Source organism: Salmo salar, chromosome ssa28 (assembly GCF_905237065.1).
Source record: "Salmo salar chromosome ssa28, Ssal_v3.1, whole genome shotgun sequence".
In the NCBI taxonomy this organism is placed as follows: Eukaryota; Metazoa; Chordata; class Actinopteri; order Salmoniformes; family Salmonidae; genus Salmo; species Salmo salar.
Window position 1 is genome coordinate 37682416 of NC_059469.1, and position 20000 is coordinate 37702415.

Genomic DNA, 20000 nt, shown 5'->3' on the forward strand with positions numbered 1-20000 from the left:
ACGCAAGGGGCAACCCTACTTCAAGTCTCAGAGCGGGTGACGTCACCGATTGAAACGCTATTAGCGCGCACCCCCGCTAACTAACTAGCCATTTCACATCGGTTACACTAGCTGGTTCCTCTCCTCCTCTAGTCTCCCTAGCTAGCTGGTTCCTCTCCTCCTCTAGTCTCCCTAGCTAGCTGGTTCCTCTCCTCCTCTAGTCTCCCTAGCTAGCTGGTTCCTCTCCTCCTCTAGTCTCCCTAGCTAGCTGGTTCCTCTCCTCCTCTAGTCTCCCCTAGCTAGCTGGTTCCTCTCCTCCTCTAGTCTCCCTAGCTAGCTGGTTCCTCTCCTCCTCTAGTCTCCCTAGCTAGCTGGTTCCTCTCCTCCTCTAGTCTCCCTAGCTAGCTGGTTCCTCTCCTCCTCTAGTCTCCCTAGCTAGCTGGTTCCTCTCCTCCTCTAGTCTCCCTAGCTAGCTGGTTCCCCTCCTCCTCTAGTCTCCCTAGCTAGCTGGTTCCTCTCCTCCTCTAGTCTCCCTAGCTAGCTGGTTCCTCTCCTCCTCTAGTCTCCCTAGCTAGCTGGTTCCTCTCCACCTCTAGTCTCCCTAGCTAGCTGGTTCCTCTCCTCCTCTAGTCTCCCTAGCTAGCTGGTTCCTCTCCTCCTCTAGTCTCCCTAGCTAGCTGGTCCCTCTCCTCCTCTAGTCTCCCTAGCTAGCTGGTTCCTCTCCTCCTCTAGTCTCCCTAGCTATCTGGTTCCTCTCCTCCTCTAGTCTCCCTAGCTAGCTGGTTCCCCTCCTCCTCTAGTCTCCCTAGCTAGCTGGTTCCTCTCCTCCTCTAGTCTCCCTAGCTAGCTGGTTCCTCTCCTCCTCTAGTCTCCCTAGCTAGCTGGTTCCTCTCCTCCTCTAGTCTCCCTAGCTAGCTGGTTCCTCTCCTCCTCTAGTCTCCCTAGCTAGCTGGTTCCTCTCCTCCTCTAGTCTCCCCTAGCTAGCTGGTCCCTCTCCTCCTCTAGTCTCCCTAGCTAGCTGGTTCCTCTCCTCCTCTAGTCTCCCTAGCTAGCTGGTTCCTCTCCTCCTCTAGTCTCCCTAGCTAGCTGGTTCCTCTCCTCCTCTAGTCTCCCTAGCTAGCTGGTTCCTCTCCTCCTCTAGTCTCCCTAGCTAGCTGGTTCCTCTCCTCCTCTAGTCTCCCTAGCAAGCTGGTTCCTCTCCTCCTCTAGTCTCCCTAGCTAGCTGGTTCCTCTCCTCCTCTAGTCTCCCTAGCTAGCTGGTTCCTCTCCTCCTCTAGTCTCCCTAGCTAGCTGGTTCCTCTCCTCCTCTAGTCTCCCTAGCTAGCTGGTTCCTCTCCTCCTCTAGTCTCCCTAGCTAGCTGGTTCCTCTCCTCCTCTAGTCTCCCTAGCTAGCTGGTTCCTCTCCTCCTCTAGTCTCCCTAGCTAGCTGGTTCCCCTCCTCCTCTAGTCTCCCTAGCTAGCTGGTTCCCCTCCTCCTCTAGTCTCCCTAGCTAGCTGGTTCCTCTCCTCCTCTAGTCTCCCTAGCTAGCTGGTTCCTCTCCTCCTCTAGCCTCCCTAGCTAGCTGGTGCCTCTCCTCCTCTAGTCTCCCTAGCTAGCTGGTGCCTCTCCTCCTCTAGTCTCCCTAGCTAGCTAGCTAGCTGTATTTGTGTGGGTGACATTTCGCAGTCACTCTGAATGTGTTTTCCTCCTCCACTCTGCCGGAGTGTATGACAGCTAAGCTGTCCCATGGCACATTGTCGTGATGCCCCCTCCCTGTGGGGACAAGTGAGTGTGATGACAACCTGTCTAAATTCATCAAGCTTCTTCCAAACCCATTCCTTCCTAACCGATGAACTGTTGTACTCCTGAATGCCCTATAGAATAACAGGCCTATTTAAAGCCTGGAAATGGTCTGACAGTACATGTGTTCTCTTACCCTCTTCCTCCCTTTTTCTTCCCTTGTCTTCCTCTCCCCCTCTCTCTCTCCCCCTCTCCCCCTCTCTCTCTCCCCCTCTCCCCTCTCTCTCTCCCTCTCCTCCCCGTCCCCCTCTCTCTCCCCTCTCCTCCCCCTCTCCCCTCTCTCTCTCCCTCTCCTCTCCTCCCCGTCCCCCTCTCCCCTCTCCCCCTCTCCCCCTCTCTCTCTCCCCCTCTCCCCTCTCTCTCTCCCTCTCCTCCCCGTCCCCCTCTCTCCCCTCTCCTTCCCTTGTCCCTCTTCCCTGTCACACTCTCTCAATCCCCTTTCTCTCTCTCCCGTCTCCCCCTTTCTCCTTCCTGTCCCTCTCTCCCATGTCTCTCTCTTTCCCCGCTCTCCTGTCCCTCTCGCTCCCTTCTCTCTCCCTTGTCCCTCACCTTCTCTCTCCCGCTCTCTCCTGTCACTCTCCGCTGTTCCTCTCTCTCCCATTTCCATCCCATGTCCCTCCCTCTCTCCCCTCTCCATCTCTCCCCACTCTCTCTCGTATATCCCTCTATTTCTCTCCCTCTCCCTTCTTTCCCCCTCCCCCCCTCTCTCTCTCTTTCTCTACTCTGTCCCTCACTCGCTCTCCCTTGTCTCTCACCCCCTTGCCCTTCTCTCCCTTTCTCTCTCACCTGTCCTTCTCTCTCTCCTGTCGCTCTCCTCTCCCTCTCTCTGTTTCTCTCCCTTGTCCCTCTCTCTCCCCTCTCCCTTTTACTTCCCCCTCTCCCTCTCTCCCCTCCCCAGGTGATGGAGTATGAGAATAGGATTAGAGCCTACTCCACTCCGGACAAGATCTTCCGTTACTTCGCCACACTAAAGATCATTAGTGAGCAGGGAGATGCAGAGGTTTACATGACTCCACACGACTTTGTCCGCTCCATCAGCCCAAATGAGAAACAGCCAGAGAGTGAGTCTAAAGTTTAAAATATCCCCATCTCTCTCTATTTCTCTCTCTCTCCTTCACTGAATGGTGGAGGGGTTTGGGTTATAAATATACCTCATGCAGAGGGGAGGGGCAGTCCCGGCTAAAACCTGTCCAATAGGCTACAATAGGGGGCAGGCCCGGCTATAAGCTGTCCAATAGGCTGCAATAGGGGGCAAGCCCGGCTATAAACTGTCCAATAGGCTGCAATAGGGGGCAGGCCCGGCTACAAGCTGTCCAATAGGCTACAATAGAGGGCGGGGGGGGGTGAAGAGGTGGGGGCAGGGGAGAGGTGTGAGGGTAACATTAGGACATGACAGGTGGTATAATAATAATACACTGAACCAGTGATATTTCATCACGAGCCTTGAGTGACAGAGCTGAAGTATATGTGTGTAATAGTTAGGATAATAACACCTCACCACTCTCTCCCATCTAATTACTGCTTCATTTAAAGTCAAACCTTCATCTGGCCCTGCCACAGTTTGCTCTAAAGTTGAGGGATACGTCTGGAGAAATGTAACCTATAGTATTTACTGCCTGTCTTAAATACTGACTTGGGCTGGACTTGGGTTGGCTGGTCACTTCTGAAATTCTTCCACTTCCTCTCCTTCTCTCCCTCTCATTCTCTCCCTCTCCGTCTCTCCCTCTCCGTCTCTCCCTCTCTCCGTCTCTCCTTTTCTCCTTCTCTCTCCCTTCTTCTCTCCTTCTCTCCTCTCTCTCCCTCTCCGTCTCTCTCTCTCTCCGTCTCTCCTTTTCTCCTCTCTCTCTCTCCTTCTCCCTTCTCTCTCCTTCTCCCCTCTCTCTCCGTCTCTCCTTTTCTCCTTCTCTCTCCCTCTCTCTTCTTCTCTCCTCCTTATTTATTAATTATTTATTTATTGGGAAACATGTTAACATTGCCGAAGCAAGTGAAATGGATAAAGTGAAATAAACACAAAAAAATTTACGGTAAATTATTACACTCACAAAAGTTCCACAATAATAAAGAAATATTCTGTCTATATACAGCGTTGTAACGATGTGCAAAGTGAAGATGAATAAAATAAATAAACATAATATATTCACAGTGTTGTTTGTTCTCCACTGGTTACCATTTTCTCATGGCAACGGGCCACAAATCTTACTGCTGTGATGGCACACTGCGTTATAGATATGGAGTTTATCAATGTTTGATTTGTTTTCAAATTCTTTGTGTATCTGTGTAATCTGAGGGAAATATGTGTCTCTAATATGGTCATACATTTGGCAGGAGATTATGAAGTGCAGCTCAGTTTCCACCTCATTTTGTAGGCAGTGTTGCACATAGCCTGTCTTCTCTTGAGAGCCAGGTCTGCCTACGGCGGCCTTCCTCAATAGCAAGGCTATTCTCACTGAGTCTGTACATAGTCAAGGATTTTCTTAATTTAGGGTCGGTCACAGTGGTCAGATTTTCTGCCACTGTGTACTCTCTGTTTAGAGACAGATAGCTTTCCAATCTCTCTCTCCCTCTCCTTCTCCCTTCATCACCCACAGTAAGATTCTATAAGAGAAAGATTGCAGAAAGAGTGCCTCAACATGGAAGTCACACATACGCCCAGGCCGTGAGCAAGCCAATAGGCCCAACCCCCACTCTTACACTAGCCCAAGCCAATGGAATGTACCAGATGCTCAGCAGGCTCTGCTCACACTTACTGGCCTGAGGCCAAACCAAACGGCCAACAACATTGGACACGTTATGGAGCACAAAGCCTTCACTACGATATCTCATTCTGGAATATCTAAGGCCTGAGGTCATCTGCCTTTTAGCCTAAAAAGCAGGAACCCGGACTTCAACAAAGAAATCGGAAATACAGACATTGTCATCCTACAAGAAACATTGTATAGAGGAGACAGACCCACTGATTGCCCTCTAGGTTACAGAGAGCTGGTAATCCCATCCAACAAACTACCAGGTGTGAAACAGGGAAGAGACTCAGGGGGTATGCTAATTTGCTATAGAGCAGACCTAACACGCTCTATTAAATTAGTCAAAACAGGAACATTTTACATTTGGTTAGAAATTAATAAGGAAATTATCTGGACAGAGAAAAATGTCCTCCTGTGTGCTACCTATATCCCCCCACTAGAATCCCCATACTTTAATGAAGACAGCTTCTCCATCCTGGAGGGGGAAATCAATCATTTCCAGGCCCAGGGACATGTACTAGTCTGTGGCGACCTACATGCCAGAACTGGACAAGAACCTAACAACCCTCAGCACACAGAAGGACAAACACCTGCCTGGAGGTGACAGCATTCCATCCCCTATATGCTTAAGCCCCACCCTCTTTACCATATATATCAACGAATTGGCGAGGGCACTAGAACAGTCTGCAGCACCCGGCCCTCACCCTACTACAATCTGAAGTCAAATGTCTACTGTTTGCTGATGATCTGGTGCTTCTGTCCCCAACCAAGGAGGACCTACAGCAGCACCTAGATCTTCTGCACAGATTCTGCCAGACCTGGGCCCTGGCAATAAAAATAATGGTGTTCCAAAAAAGGTCCAGTTGCCAGGACCACAAATACAAATTCCATCTAGACACCGTTGCCCTACAGCACACAAAAAACTATACATGCCTTGGCCTAAACATCAGCGCCACAGGTAACTTCCACAAAGCCGTTAATGATCTGAGAGACAATGCAAGAAGGGCCTTCTATGCCATCAAAAGGAAGATAAAATTTGACATACCAGTTAGGATCTGGCTAAAAATACTTGGAATCAGTTATAGAACCCATTGCTGTTTATGGTTGTGAGGTCTGGGTTCCGCTCACTAACCAAGAATTCACAAAATGGGACAAACACCAAAATGAGACTCTGCATGCAGAATTTGAATATGTACAGACTCAGTGAGCATAGCCTTGCTATTGAGAGAGGCCGCCGTAGGCAGACCTGGCTTTGAAGAGAATACAGGCTATGTGCACACTGCCCACAAAATGAGGTGGAAACTGAGCTGCACTTCCTAACCTCCTGCCAAATGTATGACCATATTAAAGACACATATTTCCCTCAGATTACACAGATCTACAAAGAATTCGAAAACAAACCCCATTTTGATGAACTCCCATGTCTACTGGGTGAAATACCACAGTGTGCCATCACAGCAGCAATATTTATGACCTGTTTCCACAAGAAAAGGGCAACCAGTGAAGAACAAACACCATTGTAAATACAACCCATATTTATGTTTAGTTATTTTCCCTTTTGTATTTTAACTATTTGCACAGTGTGCCATCACAGCAGCAAGATGTGTGACCTGTTGCCACAAGAAAAGGTCAATCAGTGAAGAATAAATCCCATTGTAAATACAACCCATATTTATGTTTATTTTCCCTTTTGTACTTGATGAAGGAAAAAGGAAACCGCATACTGCTCTTGATAGTATCGCTGATATTTAATACGTTTATGTATCAGCCTCACGGCCTTCGTCAAAACTTTAGGATTTTTTTTAAAATGTGCACCCTTATGTAGACCTAGCCCCACCCACATCCATGGAAGTGTGTGGAACGGAATGCATATTGTTATATTTGGTAGCACTTACTTGTTTTTCCTTCGCCTCCAAACCCTTTCGATGTGTGGAACGGATGTGGGTGGGGCTAGGTCTACATAAGGGTGCAAATTTTAAAAAATTCCCAAAAGTTTTGACGAAGACCGTGAGGCTGATACGTAAAGCTCTGAGGAAGGCTGATACGTAAAGCTCTGATGAAGGCCGTGAGGCCGATACGTAAAGCTCTGATGAAGGCCGTGAGGCCGATACGTAAAGCTCTGATGAAGGCCGTGAGGCTGATACGTAAAGCTCTGATGAAGGCTGTGAGTCCAATACCTAAAGCTCTGATGAAGGCCGTGAGGCCGATATGTAAAGCTCTGACGAAGGCCGATACGTAAAGCTCTGATGAAGGCTGATACGTAAAGCTCTGACGAAGGCTGGGAGGCCGATACGTAAAGCTCTGATGAAGGCTGTGAGGCCGATACGTAAAGCTCTGATGAAGGCCGATACGTAAAGCTCTGACGAAGGCTGATACGTAAAGCTCTGACGAAGGCTGATACGTAAAGCTCTGACGAAGGTTGATACGTAAAGCTCTGACGAAGGCTGATACGTAAAGCTCTGACGAAGGCTGATACGTAAAGCTCTGACGAAGGCTGATACGTAAAGCTCTGACGAAGGCTGATACGTAAAGCTCTGACGAAGGCTGATACGTAAAGCTCTGATGAAGGCTGTGAGGCCGATATGTAAAGCTCTGACGAAGGCCGATACGTAAAGCTCTGATGAAGGCCGTGAGACTGATACGTAAAGCTCTGATGAAGGCTGATACGTAAAGCTCTGATGAAGGCCGTGAGACTGATACGTAAAGCTCTGATGAAGGCCGTGAGACTGATACGTAAAGCTCTGATGAAGGCTGATACGTAAAGCTCTGATGAAGGCCGATACGTAAAGCTCTGAGGAAGGCCGTGAGACTGATACGTAAAGCTCTGATGAAGGCCGTGAGGCTGATACGTAAAGCTCTGATGAAGGCCGTGAGGCCGATACGTAAAGCTCTGATGAAGGCCGTGAGACTGATACGTAAAGCTCTGATGAAGGCCGTGAGACTGATACCTAAAGCTCTGAGGAAGGCCGTGAGGCCGATACGTAAAGCTCTGATGAAGGCCGTGAGACTGATACGTAAAGCTCTGATGAAGGCCGTGAGGCCGATACGTAAAGCTCTGAGGAAGGCCGTGAGACTGATACGTAAAGCTCTGAGGAAGGCCGTGAGCCTGATACGTAAAGCTCTGATGAAGGCCGTGAGACTGATACGTAAAGCTCTGAGGAAGGCCGTGAGGCTGATACGTAAAGCTCTGATGAAGGCCGTGAGACTGATACGTAAAGCTCTGATGAAGGCCGTGAGGCCGATACGTAAAGCTCTGAGGAAGGCCGTGAGGCTGATACGTAAAGCTCTGATGAAGGCCGATACGTAAAGCTTATTAAAGATCAGTGATACTATCAAGAGCAGTGTGCGGTTTCCTTTATCGTTCATCTTGTTCAGCTGTTACCATGCACTTGCTAATAAGATTGCTCAGATGTGCGAGTGCCTTTTGAATTTTGTACTTTAACCATTTGCACATCGTTACAACACTGCATATAGACATAATATGACATTTGTAATGTCTTTATTCTTTTGAAACTTCTGTGACTCATGTTTACTGTTCATTTTGATTGTTTATTTAACTTTTGTATATTATCTACTTCACTTGCTTCGGCAATGTTAACATATGTTTCCCATGTCAATAAAGCCCCTTGAATTGAATATAATTGAACTGGAGAGCAGCGAAGGAAAGATTACAGTACATTTTATTCCACAACCACTTATCTCTCTCAGCACCTAACTGTCAGTCACAGTCAGAGAGTCCCTGTCCTCTGCTCTATGGGCCGTGAGCGTGCAAAGCTGTCATCAAATCAAAGGGTGGCTACTTTGAATAATCTCAAAATATAAAATATGTTTTGATTTGTTTAACACTTTTTTGGTTACTACATGATTCCATATGTGTTATTTCATAGTTTTGATGTCTTCACTAGAATAGTAAAAATAAAGAAAAAGCCTGGAATGAGTAGGTGTTCTAAAACTTTTGACCGGTAGTGTATACTGGACCATTTCTGTCCTGCGAAGCATTGAAAATGTAACGAGTACTTTTGGGTGTCAGGGAAAATGTGTGGAGTAAAAAGTACATTATTTTCTTTAGGAATGGAGTGAAGTAAAAGTAAAAATTGTAAAAAATATAAATAGTAAAGTAAAGTACAGATACTACTTAAGTAGTACTTTAAAGTATTTTTACTTAAGTACTTTACATCACTGCATTATTATGATTCACATAGTTGTAAAGTAAAATATTTGCTTTGTGTATATCTTGTTGTGTCTCTATTGTTGCCATTCATTTTTTAATTCAACCAGACAAGTTAGTTAAGAACAAATTTTTATTTTCAATGACAGCCTAGGAACAGTGGGTTATCTGCCTTGTTCAGGGGCAGAATGACAGATTTGTACCTTGTCAGCTCAGGGATTTGATCTTGCAACCTTTCGGTTACTAGTCCAACGCTCTAACCACCCCATTGTTCTGGCTGGAAGAAGGCTCAGTGAATGGATAAGTCCATAGTTAGTCAATAGGGTTAACTGGCTAGCTACCCAGTGAATGCAGCGTGAGGTAATACAGTAGGTGGAGTTTGAGTGCTTCTCAAATGTAATGTTTTATGCGTTCTCCACACTCTAGTCCTCACAAGAATGTTCCACAGATTGTCCTCGGAGAATGCACTCGGTGCACGGTAGTCTGCATATAGCCTGGCTGCCCATCCTCATCGCTCCGGCCAACTGACGTATCTGGATTAGCCTCCCTAAGATCCTTAAGATCGGTCCCAGGAACCGATAGGTTGGGTCAGAGCCGGCCTACACGATGACGTTATCAACTTTTACACTGATTGGTTTTGGTGACGATCCAACCGCTTATGAATTTCAAAAAGAAAGGAGGACCAAGGCACTCTTCATATAATTGATTAAAATGCCTTTATTAGTATGGCATGTTCAATAGAAACAATGTTTATAAAAATCCGCCGCGTTTCGGCTGCACGGCCTTCGTCAGGGAGTACAAAGAAATAATACAATGTTCTCTTTTTAACAGCTTTTCCAATTAACCCTAATTTGAAGAGGGAGTGGTTACAACATTGATTGGACACACCTAGTAAGCAATAGTATACACACTTTAAAGTGAAATACTGTAGCTATGTTATCATAACAATTTTACTCCCAAGCTAGAAGTATGAATTTGTTTTTGAAGTCACACAAAGGACTTATAGGACGGCAGATACCGACTGAATGTACGTAGCGATCAATAGGTAAGACGTTAACATTCAGGGTGAGTCGTCGGACAACCGCAGACGGCCTTGGAAGGTGGCGTTTAGTTAGCGCTGATGGTTCCGTCGTAGGCTTTAGATGCTTCTCTGGTGCACCCTCGGAGGACGGATGGAGGCTCACACCTGAACAGGTCTGACATGTAACACCATCCTTGTCTACTAACCCAGGGAGCTTGTTGATGCTATTTAAAAAAAAAAATGTGAATAAACATTCACAAGAGGTGGACGATGCCCTTTGTTAGTGAGTGCGAATTGGTTGGTTTTAGTAGTCTCATGTTGCAGGGGAATTATTCATAAGTAGACGATGACAAGAGAAAAACTGACCAGGAAAAAGAAAATTAAAGTCACGGAGAAAGTTCTTATTAAGATATGAATCCCATTGGCTACTTTAATAATACTACTAGTGCTACTATTATGTGTTTTAATGTCCTTTCCGTTGTCAGCCAAACTTTGTTTTAACACTACAATTACAGCTCTGTCAATTAAAAACAGGCACTGGGGTGTTGTAATGGTTCCTCTGTGTTTTCATCCCTCCGTCAATGTCCGGTCATGATAGCAGCAGCCCTGTTATTGATAGCTGAAGCTGGTTACAGACCTGTCTTGTTGAGAAGACACTGTGGCACAGTTGTCCAGCTGTGTTGTTCTCATGCTTTGGTAGATTGCAAGGAGGGTGTCCTTGGAAACAAAGTCCTTTGCCCTTTTTAGAGCGCCATTCCCAGGTACAGCGGTTTACCTGTGACCAGGCTGGTCCAACTCTATCCCCAGGTACAGCAGTTTACCTGTGACCAGGCTGGTCCAACTCTATCCCCAGGTACAGCGGTTTACCTGTGATCAGGCTGGTCCAACTCTATCCCCAGGTACAGCGGTTTACCTGTGACCAGGCTGGTCCAACTCTATCCCCAGGTACAGCGGTTTACCTGTGACCAGGCTGGTCCAACTCTATCCTCAGGTACAGCGGTTTACCTGTGACCAGGCTGGTCCAACTCTATCCTCAGGTACAGCGGTTTACCTGTGATCAGGCTGGTCCAACTCTATCCTCAGGTACAGCGGTTTACCTGTGGCCAGGCTGGTCCAACTCTATCCTCAGGTACAGCGGTTTACCTGTGATCAGGCTGGTCCAACTCTATCCCCAGGTACAGCGGTTTACCTGTGGCCAGGCTGGTCCAACTCTATCCTCAGGTACAGCGGTTTACCTGTGATCAGGCTGGTCCAACTCTATCCCCAGGTACAGCAGTTTACCTGTGGCCAGGCTGGTCCAACTCTATCCTCAGGTACAGCGGTTTACCTGTGACCAGGCTGGTCCAACTCTATCCCCAGGTACAGCAGTTTACCTGTGACCAGGCTGGTCCAACTCTATCCCCAGGTACAGCGGTTTACCTGTGGCCAGGCTGGTCCAACTCTATCCTCAGGTACAGCGGTTTACCTGTGATCAGGCTGGTCCAACTCTATCCTCAGGTACAGCGGTTTACCTGTGACCAGGCTGGTCCAACTCTATCCTCAGGTACAGCGGTTTACCTGTGATCAGGCTGGTCCAACTCTATCCTCAGGTACAGCGGTTTACCTGTGACCAGGCTGGTCCAACTCTATCCCCAGGTACAGCAGTTTACCTGTGACCAGGCTGGTCCAACTCTATCCTCAGGTACAGCGGTTTACCTGTGATCAGGCTGGTCCAACTCTATCCTCAGGTACAGCGGTTTACCTGTGACCAGGCTGGTCCAACTCTATCCCCAGGTACAGCAGTTTACCTGTGACCAGGCTGGTCCAACTCTATCCCCAGGTACAGCGGTTTACCTGTGGCCAGGCTGGTCCAACTCTATCCTCAGGTACAGCGGTTTACCTGTGACCAGGCTGGTCCAACTCTATTCCCAGGTACAGCGGTTTACCTGTGGCCAGGCTGGTCCAACTCTATCCCCAGGTACAGCGGTTTACCTGTGACCAGGCTGGTCCAACTCTATCCCCAGGTAAAGTAGTTTACCTGTGACCAGGCTGGTCCAACTCTATCTGCAGGTACAGCAGTTTACCTGTGAAAAGGCTGGTCCAACTCTATCCTCAGGTACAGCGGTTTACCTGTGACCAGGCTGGTCCAACTCTATCCCCAGGTACAGCAGTTTACCTGTGACTAGGCTGGTCCAACTCTATCCCCAGGTACAGCAGTTTACCTGTGACTAGGCTGGTCCAACTCTATCCCCAGGTACAGCGGTTTACCTGTGACCAGGCTGGTCCAACTCTATCCCCAGGTACAGCAGTTTACCTGTGACTAGGCTGGTCCAACTCTATCCTCAGGTACAGCAGTTTACCTGTGACCAGGCTGGTCCAACTCCATTGATGTAATCTGAATGGATTCTGGTCTGGTCTTAGACAGACTGAGTCTTAGTTTTAAAGGTTTTAAAGAGAAAGTGTTTTATTTGTTAATTATAAATGAGCCCAGGGGAAAATAACAAAAAATTCAAATGAAAAAAAAAACTTTGCATACAAATAATGCAAAAAATGTTTTCAGATATCCAAATATTTCCCCTGCGTGTAGGTCAAGACCATTAAATTAAATTAAATTAAATTGACGATTTTACAAAGAAAAAGGACACGCATTGAAGTTAGAATTCCACCACTTAATAATGGAATCTTCAGGCATGAAAAGGTTCTGCATTTAGTTTAATGAAATGTCAAATTGTGACTATTCATCATAACTGTCCTTGGAGCGACCTCTGTCATCCTTGGATCACGGAAACACACACACACAGACACACAGACACACACGCACGCGCACACACACACACACACACACACACACACACACACACACACACACACACACACACACACACACACACACACACACACACATCAATATTTTAGGTCATTAGGTTTAGCTAACAGTGAGTCCATGGGGACTGAGGGTAAGGTATAGCAGTGTCTCAGCTATATATACATAGAGAAATGGAGAGAGTGGTATAAAGAGAGAAGAGAGGGGAGGTTAATTTATTTTTATTTATTTTTATTTATCTTCCCCCACCATGGATGGCATGGCTTGACTTTCAGAGGTTAGGAGGAATGTGTGTCACATTCAACTTCTTCCCCCACCATGGATGGCGTGGCTTGACTTTCAGAGGTTGGAGGAATGTGTGTCACATTCAACTTCTTCCCCCACCATGGATGGCGTGGCTTGACTTTCAGAGGTTAGGAGGAATGTGTGTCACATTCAACTTCTTCCCCCACCATGGATGGCGTGGCTTGACTTTCAGAGGTTCTGAGGAATGTGTGTCACATTCAACTTCTTCCCCCACCATGGATGGCGTGGCTTGACTTTCAGAGGTTAGGAGGAATGTGTGTCACATTCAACTTCTTCCCCCACCATGGATGGCGTGGCTTGACTTTCAGAGGTTAGGAGGAATGTGTGTCACATTCAACTTCTTCCCCCACCATGGATGGCGTGGCTTGACTTTCAGAGGTTAGGAGGAATGTGTGTCACATTCAACTTCTTCCCCCACCATGGATGGCGTGGCTTGACTTTCAGAGGTTAGGAGGAATGTGTGTTACATTCAACTTCTTCCCCCACCATGGATGGCATGGCTTGACTTTCAGAGGTTAGGACCACACACAGGAGAGGTTGACTCATCGCTTATAAAATCTGCATGTTCTCCAATCCTGTGCAGCTCACCACTTTTAAAATCTGTATGTTCTCCAATCCTGTGCAGCTCACCACTTTTAAAATCTGCATGTTCTCCAATCCTGTGCAGCTCACCACTTTTAAAATCTGCATGTTCTCCAATCCTGTGCAGCTCACCGTCAGTGCGTGTCCCAAGTGGCACTCTATTCATTATTTAGTGCACTACATTTAACCTGGGCCAGTAGCACTCTGGTCGAAAGTTTTTTATTTATTTATTTTTATTTTTATTTATTTAACCAGGTAGGCTAGTTGAGAACAAGTCCTTTATTTAACCAGGTAGACTAGTTGAGAACAAGTCCTTTATTTAACCAGGTAGGCCAGTTGAGAACAAGTTCTCATTTACAACTGCAACCTGGCCAAGATAAAGCAAAGCAGTGCGACAAAAACAACAACACAGAGTTACACATGGAATAAACAAACATACAGTCAATTATACAGTAGAAAGATCTATATATAGCATGTGCAAATGAGGTAGGATAAGAGAGGTAAGGCAATAAATAGGCCATGGTGGCGAAGTAATTACAATATAGCAATTATACACTGGAATGGTAGAATGTGCAGAAGATGAATGTGCAAGTAGAGATACTGGGGTGCGAAAGAGCAAGATAAATAAATAAATCAGAGTATGGGGATGAGGTAATTGGATGGGCTATTTACAGATGGGCTATGTACAGGTGCAGTGATCTGTGAGCTGCTCTGACAGCTGGTGCTTAAAGATAGTGAGGGAGATCTGAGTCTCCAGCTTCAGTGATTTTTGCAGTTCGTTCCAGTCATTGGCAGCAGAGAACAGGAAGGAGAGGAGGCCAAAGGAAGAATTGGCTTTGTGTCACGTCCTGACCAGAAAAGGGGTTGTTTGTTATTGTAGTTTGGTCAGGGCGTGGCAGGGGGTGTTTGTTTAGAGTGTTTCAGGGTTTTTTGGTTCATGCTCTATGTTATTGTATTTCTATGTTCGTTGTAGTTAGTATATTTCTATGCTTAGTTTATTGGTTTGACCTTCAATTGGAGGCAGCTGTTTCTTGTTGCCTCTAATTGAAGGTCCTATTTAGTAGGGGTGTTTTGTCTATGGGATTTATGGGTAGTTGTTCCGTGTGTAGCTGTGTGCCTCACAGGACAGTTTTTTCGTCATTGTTTTGTATTAAGTGTTAATTTTGGTTTTCTTCTAAATGAAGAAGATGAGCATACACATTCCCGCTGCGCCTTGGTCCCATCCTTACGACGAACGTGACACTTTGGGGGTGACTAGTGAGATATACCTGCTGGAGCGCGTGCTAAGGGTGGGTGCTGCTATGGTGACCAGTGAGCTGAGATAAGGTGGGGGCTTTACCTAGCAGAGATTTATAGATGACCTGGAGCCAGTGGGTTTTTGCGACGAGTATGAAGCGAGGGCCAGTAGTGCACTATGTAGGGAATAGTGTGCAAATTGGGACATAGTCCATTAGTGTAGTAGCCAAGAGCTGAGGGACGTTCCTTTTCCTTCCTGCTACCTTAAAGAGCCAGTTATCTTCTCTTTTGTCTCTCACATCAGAGGGGGAGAAGAAGAGCAAGAGGGGGAGAAACATTTTAGTCATTTAAGCAGACACTCTTATCCAGAGCGATTTACAGTCAGTCCACTAATCTTAGACAGGGACTCTGCTGTCCTAGCTTCAGGGGTGGGGAGATGGACAGGGACTCTGCTGTCCTAGCTTCAGGGGGGAAGATGGACAGGGACTCTGCTGTCCTAGCTTCAGGGGAAGATGGACAGGGACTCTGCTGTCCTAGCTTCAGGGGGGAAGATGGACAGGGACTCTGCTGTCCTAGCTTCAGGGGAAGATGGACAGGGACTCTGCTGTCCTAGCTTCAGGGTGAAGCTGGTTCCACCACTGGGGTGCCAGGACAGAGAAGAGCTTGGACTGGGCTGAGCGGGAGCTCACCTCCTGCAGGGATGGGAGGGCCAAGAGACCAGGTGGTGGCAGAACGACGTACTCAGGTTGGGGTGTAGGGTTTGAGCCTATCTTGAATGTAGGGAGGGGCAGTTCCTCTTGCTGCTCCGTAGTGAAGCACCATGGCCTTGTAGTGGATGTGAGCTTCGACTGGAAGCCAGTGAAGTGTGCAGAGGAGCGGGTTGACATGGGAGAACTTGGGAAGGTTGAACACCAGGCGGGCTGTAGTGTTCTGGATAAGTTGCAGGGGTTTGATGGCACAAACGGGGAGTCTGGCCAACAGCGAGTTGCAGTAATCCACACGTGAGATGATAAGTGCCAGGGTTAGGACCTGCGCCGCTTCCTGTGTGAGGTAGGATCGTACTCTACGGATGTTGTAGAGCATGAACCTGCAGAAGCGAATCACTGCTTTAATGTTTGCTGAGAACGACAGGGTGTTGTCCAGGGTCACGTCAAGGTTCTTTGCACTCTGGGAGGGCGACACTGTGGCGTTGTCAACCGTGATGGAGAGGTCTTTGAGCGGGCAGGCCTTCCCCGGTAGGAAGAGCAGCTCCATCTTGTTGAGGTTGAGCTTGAGGTTGTGGACTGACATACAAGTTGACATATTTGCCAGGCACGCAGAGATGCATGTCGCCACCTGGGTGTCAGAAGGGCGGAAGGAGAAAAGTAGTGTGTCATCCTCATAGCAATGATAGGAGAGACCATGTGAGGATATGACAGAGCTGAGTGACTTGGTCTATAGAGAGAAGAGGAGAGGGCCTAGAACTGAGCCCTGGGGGACACCAGTAGTGAGAGTACGTGGTTCAGACACAGATCCTCTCCACGTCACCTAGTAGGAGTGGCCTGCCAGGTAGGATGCAATACAGGAGTGTGCAGAGCCTGAGACACCCAGCTCTGAGAGGAGGATCTGATAGAGCCTGAGACGCCCAGCCCTGAGAGGGTGGAGAGGAGGATCTGATAGAGCCTGAGACGCCCAGCCCTGAGAGGGTGGAGAGGAGGATCTGATGGTTCACGGTGTCGAAGGCAGTGGATAGATCTATGAGGATGAGAACAGAGGTGAGAGAGAGTCAGCTTTGGTAGTACTGAGAGCATCCGTGACACAGAGAAGAGCAGTCTCTGTTGAGTGACCCGTTTCTTAGCCTGACTGGTTAGGGTCACAAAGATGGTTCTGAGAGAGGTAGAGAGAGTTGATCAGAGACAGAACGCTCAAGTGTTTTGGAAAGATAAGAAAGAATGATACTGTAACGGTCGTCTTTGGAAGAAGGAGTAGACCAAAGCGCAGCGTGGTACGTGTTCATGATGTTTATTAATAACTTGAACACTGCAACAAAAAAACTAAGTGGAACAAAACGCAACAGCTCTGTCAGGTGAACACACCAAACAGAAAACAACTACCCACACCAACCCTGTGGGAAAAGGCTACCTAAGTATGGTTCCCAATCAGAGACAACGATAGACGGCTGTCCCTGATAGAGAACCATACCCGGCCAAAACAAAGAAATACCAAAACATAGAAAAAGGAACATAGAATGCTCACCCTAGTCACACTCTGGCCTAACCCAAATAGAGAATAAAAACCTCTCTATGGCCAGGGCGTGACAAATACAGGTCTGTAGATTTTTTGAACGCCAGATGATTTCAGTGTTGGTTTCTTAAGGAGGGGAGCGACACAGGCCATTTTGAAGTCAGCACTTAAAGTAGATGGCCCTAGCTAGCAAAAACACAGTACTAGACAACAACAGATTAAGACAACAATTCTGAGAGAGAGAGAGAGAGAGAGAGAGAGAGAGAGAGAGAGAGAGAGAGAGAGAGAGAGAGAGAGAGAGAGAGAGAGAGAGAGAGAGAGAGAGAGACCTTCTAGTACCTAGTTAGCGCCACAGACTGAGCAGTAGTGCCCTGAGTGGCTGTGATGTCATAGGAGAGACAGAGAGGTGGTGCACTGTCTGGGCTGTAAAATCCCCATGATGTCATCACTTGGAGACCGGGTTAGGATAGGGTCACCGAGAGACCTGAACAGCGATGAAGAGAGGGATGGAGAGTGAGGAAGAGGAGAAAGGGCACCACTACGAAAGAGGTGAACACAGATAAAGGAAATGGGATGGAGGGAGTGAGTAAGGGAGAGGAGGAGAGAGTGACTGAGAAGGGAAGGAGGAGATGGAAGGCGGGTGGAGAGTGAGGGAGAGAGAGGAGGGGAAAGAGAAGAAGATAGGAGACAGGTACCATGCATTATTCATTGATCCAGCTGTAACTGACAGACAGTCAGTCATTTCTATGCGTTGCAGTATAGTACTGTAGTAGCATAATGACATTGATTACCTGTGACACACGTCGGTCACACCACACCTCGCTCTAATTCATCAATCTAGACTCTAGACAGGTGTGTCAAACTCATTCCACGTAGGGCCGAGTGTCTGCAGGTTTTTGTTTTTTTTCCCCTTTCAGTTAAGACCTAGACAACGAAGTGAGGGGAGTTCATTGCTAATCAGTGACATTCATTCATCAGTTAAGTGCAAGGGTGGAGCCACGACCCGCAGACTCTCAGCCCTCCGAGGAATGAGTTTGACACAGGTGCTCTAGAGGATGAGCTTGAAACGTGTTTTAACCCTGGTTGTCTTGGTATAGTACAGATGGTTAAACCCTGGTATAGTACAGATGGTTAAACCCTGGTATAGTACAGATGGTTTAACTCTGGTATAGTACAGATGGTTTAACCCTGGTATAGTACAGATGGTTAAACCCTGGTATAGTACAGATGGTTAAACCCTGGTATAGTACAGATGGTTTAACCCTGGTATAGTACAGATGGTTTAACCCTGGTATAGTACAGATGGTTAAACCCTGGTATAGTACAGATGGTTAAACCCTGGTATAGTACAGATGGTTTAACCCTGGTATAGTACAGATGGTTAAACCCTGGTATAGTACAGATGGTTAAACCCTGGTATAGTACAGATGGTTTAACCCTGGTATAGTACAGATGGTTAAACCCTGGTATAGTACAGATGGTTAAACCCTGGTATAGTACAGATGGTTAAACCCTGGTATAGTACAGATGGTTAAACCCTGGTATAGTACAGATGGTTAAACCCTGGTATAGTACAGATGGTTAAACCCTGGTATAGTACAGATGGTTAAACCCTGGTATAGTACAGATGGTTTAACCCTGGTATAGTACAGATGGTTAAACCCTGGTATAGTACAGATGGTTAAACCCTGGTATAGTACAGATGGTTTAACCCCGGTATAGTACAGATGGTTAAACCCTGGTATAGTACAGATGGTTTAACCCCGGTATAGTACAGATGGTTAAACCCCGGTATAGTACAGATGGTTTAACCCTGGTATAGCACAGATGTTTTAACCCTGGTTGTCTTGGTATAGTACAGATGGTTTAACCCTGGTATAGTACAGATGGTTTAACCCTGGTATAGTACAGATGGTTTAACCCTGATATAGTACAGGTGGTTTAACCCTGTTATAGTACAGATGGTTTAACCCTGGTTGTCTTGGTATAGTACAGATGGTTTAACCCTGGTATAGTACAGATGGTTTAACCCTGATATAGTACAGATGGTTTAACCCTGGTTGTCTTAATATAGTACAGATGGTTTAACCCTGGTTGTCTTGGTAAAGTACAGATGGTTTAACCCTGGTTATCTTAGTATAGTACAGATGGTTTAACCCTGATATAGTACAGATGGTTTAACCCTGGTTGTCTTAGTGTAGAACAGATGGTTTAACCCTGGTATAGTACAGATGGTTTAACCCTGGTATAGTACAGATGGTTTAACTCTGGTATAGTACAGATGGTTTAACCCTGGTATAGTACAGATGGTTTAACCCTGGTATAGTACAGATGATTTAACCCTGGTTGTCTTGGTATAGTACAGATGGTTTAACTCAGAATGGTACAGATGGTTTAACCCTGGTTGTCTTGGTATAGTACAGATGGTTAAACCCTGGTATAGTACAGATGGTTTAACCCTGGTTGTCTGGGTATAGTACAGATGGTTTAACCCTGGTTGTCTTGGTATAGTACAGATGGTTTAACCCTGGTATAGTACAGATGATTTAACCCTGGTATAGTACAGATGGTTTAACCCTGGTTGTCTTGGTATAGTACAGATGGTTTAACCCTGGTTATCTTAGTATAGTACAGATGGTTTAACCCTGATATAGTACAGATGGTTTAACCCTGGTTGTCTTAGTGTAGAACAGATGGTTTAACCCTGGTATAGTACAGATGGTTTAACCCTGGTATAGTACAGATGGTTTAACCCTGGTATAGTACAGATGGTTTAACCCTGGTATAGTACAGATGGTTTAACCCTGGTATAGTACAGATGATTTAACCCTGGTATAGTACAGATGATTTAACCCTGGTTGTCTTGGTATAGTACAGATGGTTTAACCCTGGTTGTCTTGGTATAGTACAGATGGTTAAACCCTGGTATAGTACAGATGGTTTAACCCTGGTTGTCTTGGTATAATACAGATGGTTTAACCCTGGTTGTCTGGGTATAGTACAGATGGTTTAACCCTGGTTGTCTTGGTATAGTACAGATGGTTTAACCCTGGTATAGTACAGATGGTTTAACCCTGGTTGTCTTAGTGTAGAACAGATGGTTTAACCCTGGTTGTCTTAGTGTAGAACAGATGGTTTAACCCAGGATGGTGCATGTGGTT

The 20000-nt window shown here is 46.6% G+C and overlaps 1 protein-coding gene across 1 annotated transcript in view; it reads left to right on the forward strand.

Annotated features, from left to right (window-relative positions):
• The window catches only part of LOC106594561 (calcium uptake protein 1, mitochondrial), a 172387-nt gene that overhangs the window by 66028 nt on the left and 86359 nt on the right, over window positions 1-20000 (forward strand). The window contains exon 4 of the mRNA XM_045710275.1: window positions 2658-2820. Coding sequence (XP_045566231.1) covers window positions 2658-2820 — 163 coding nt within the window. The remainder of the gene's footprint in view (window positions 1-2657; window positions 2821-20000) is intronic.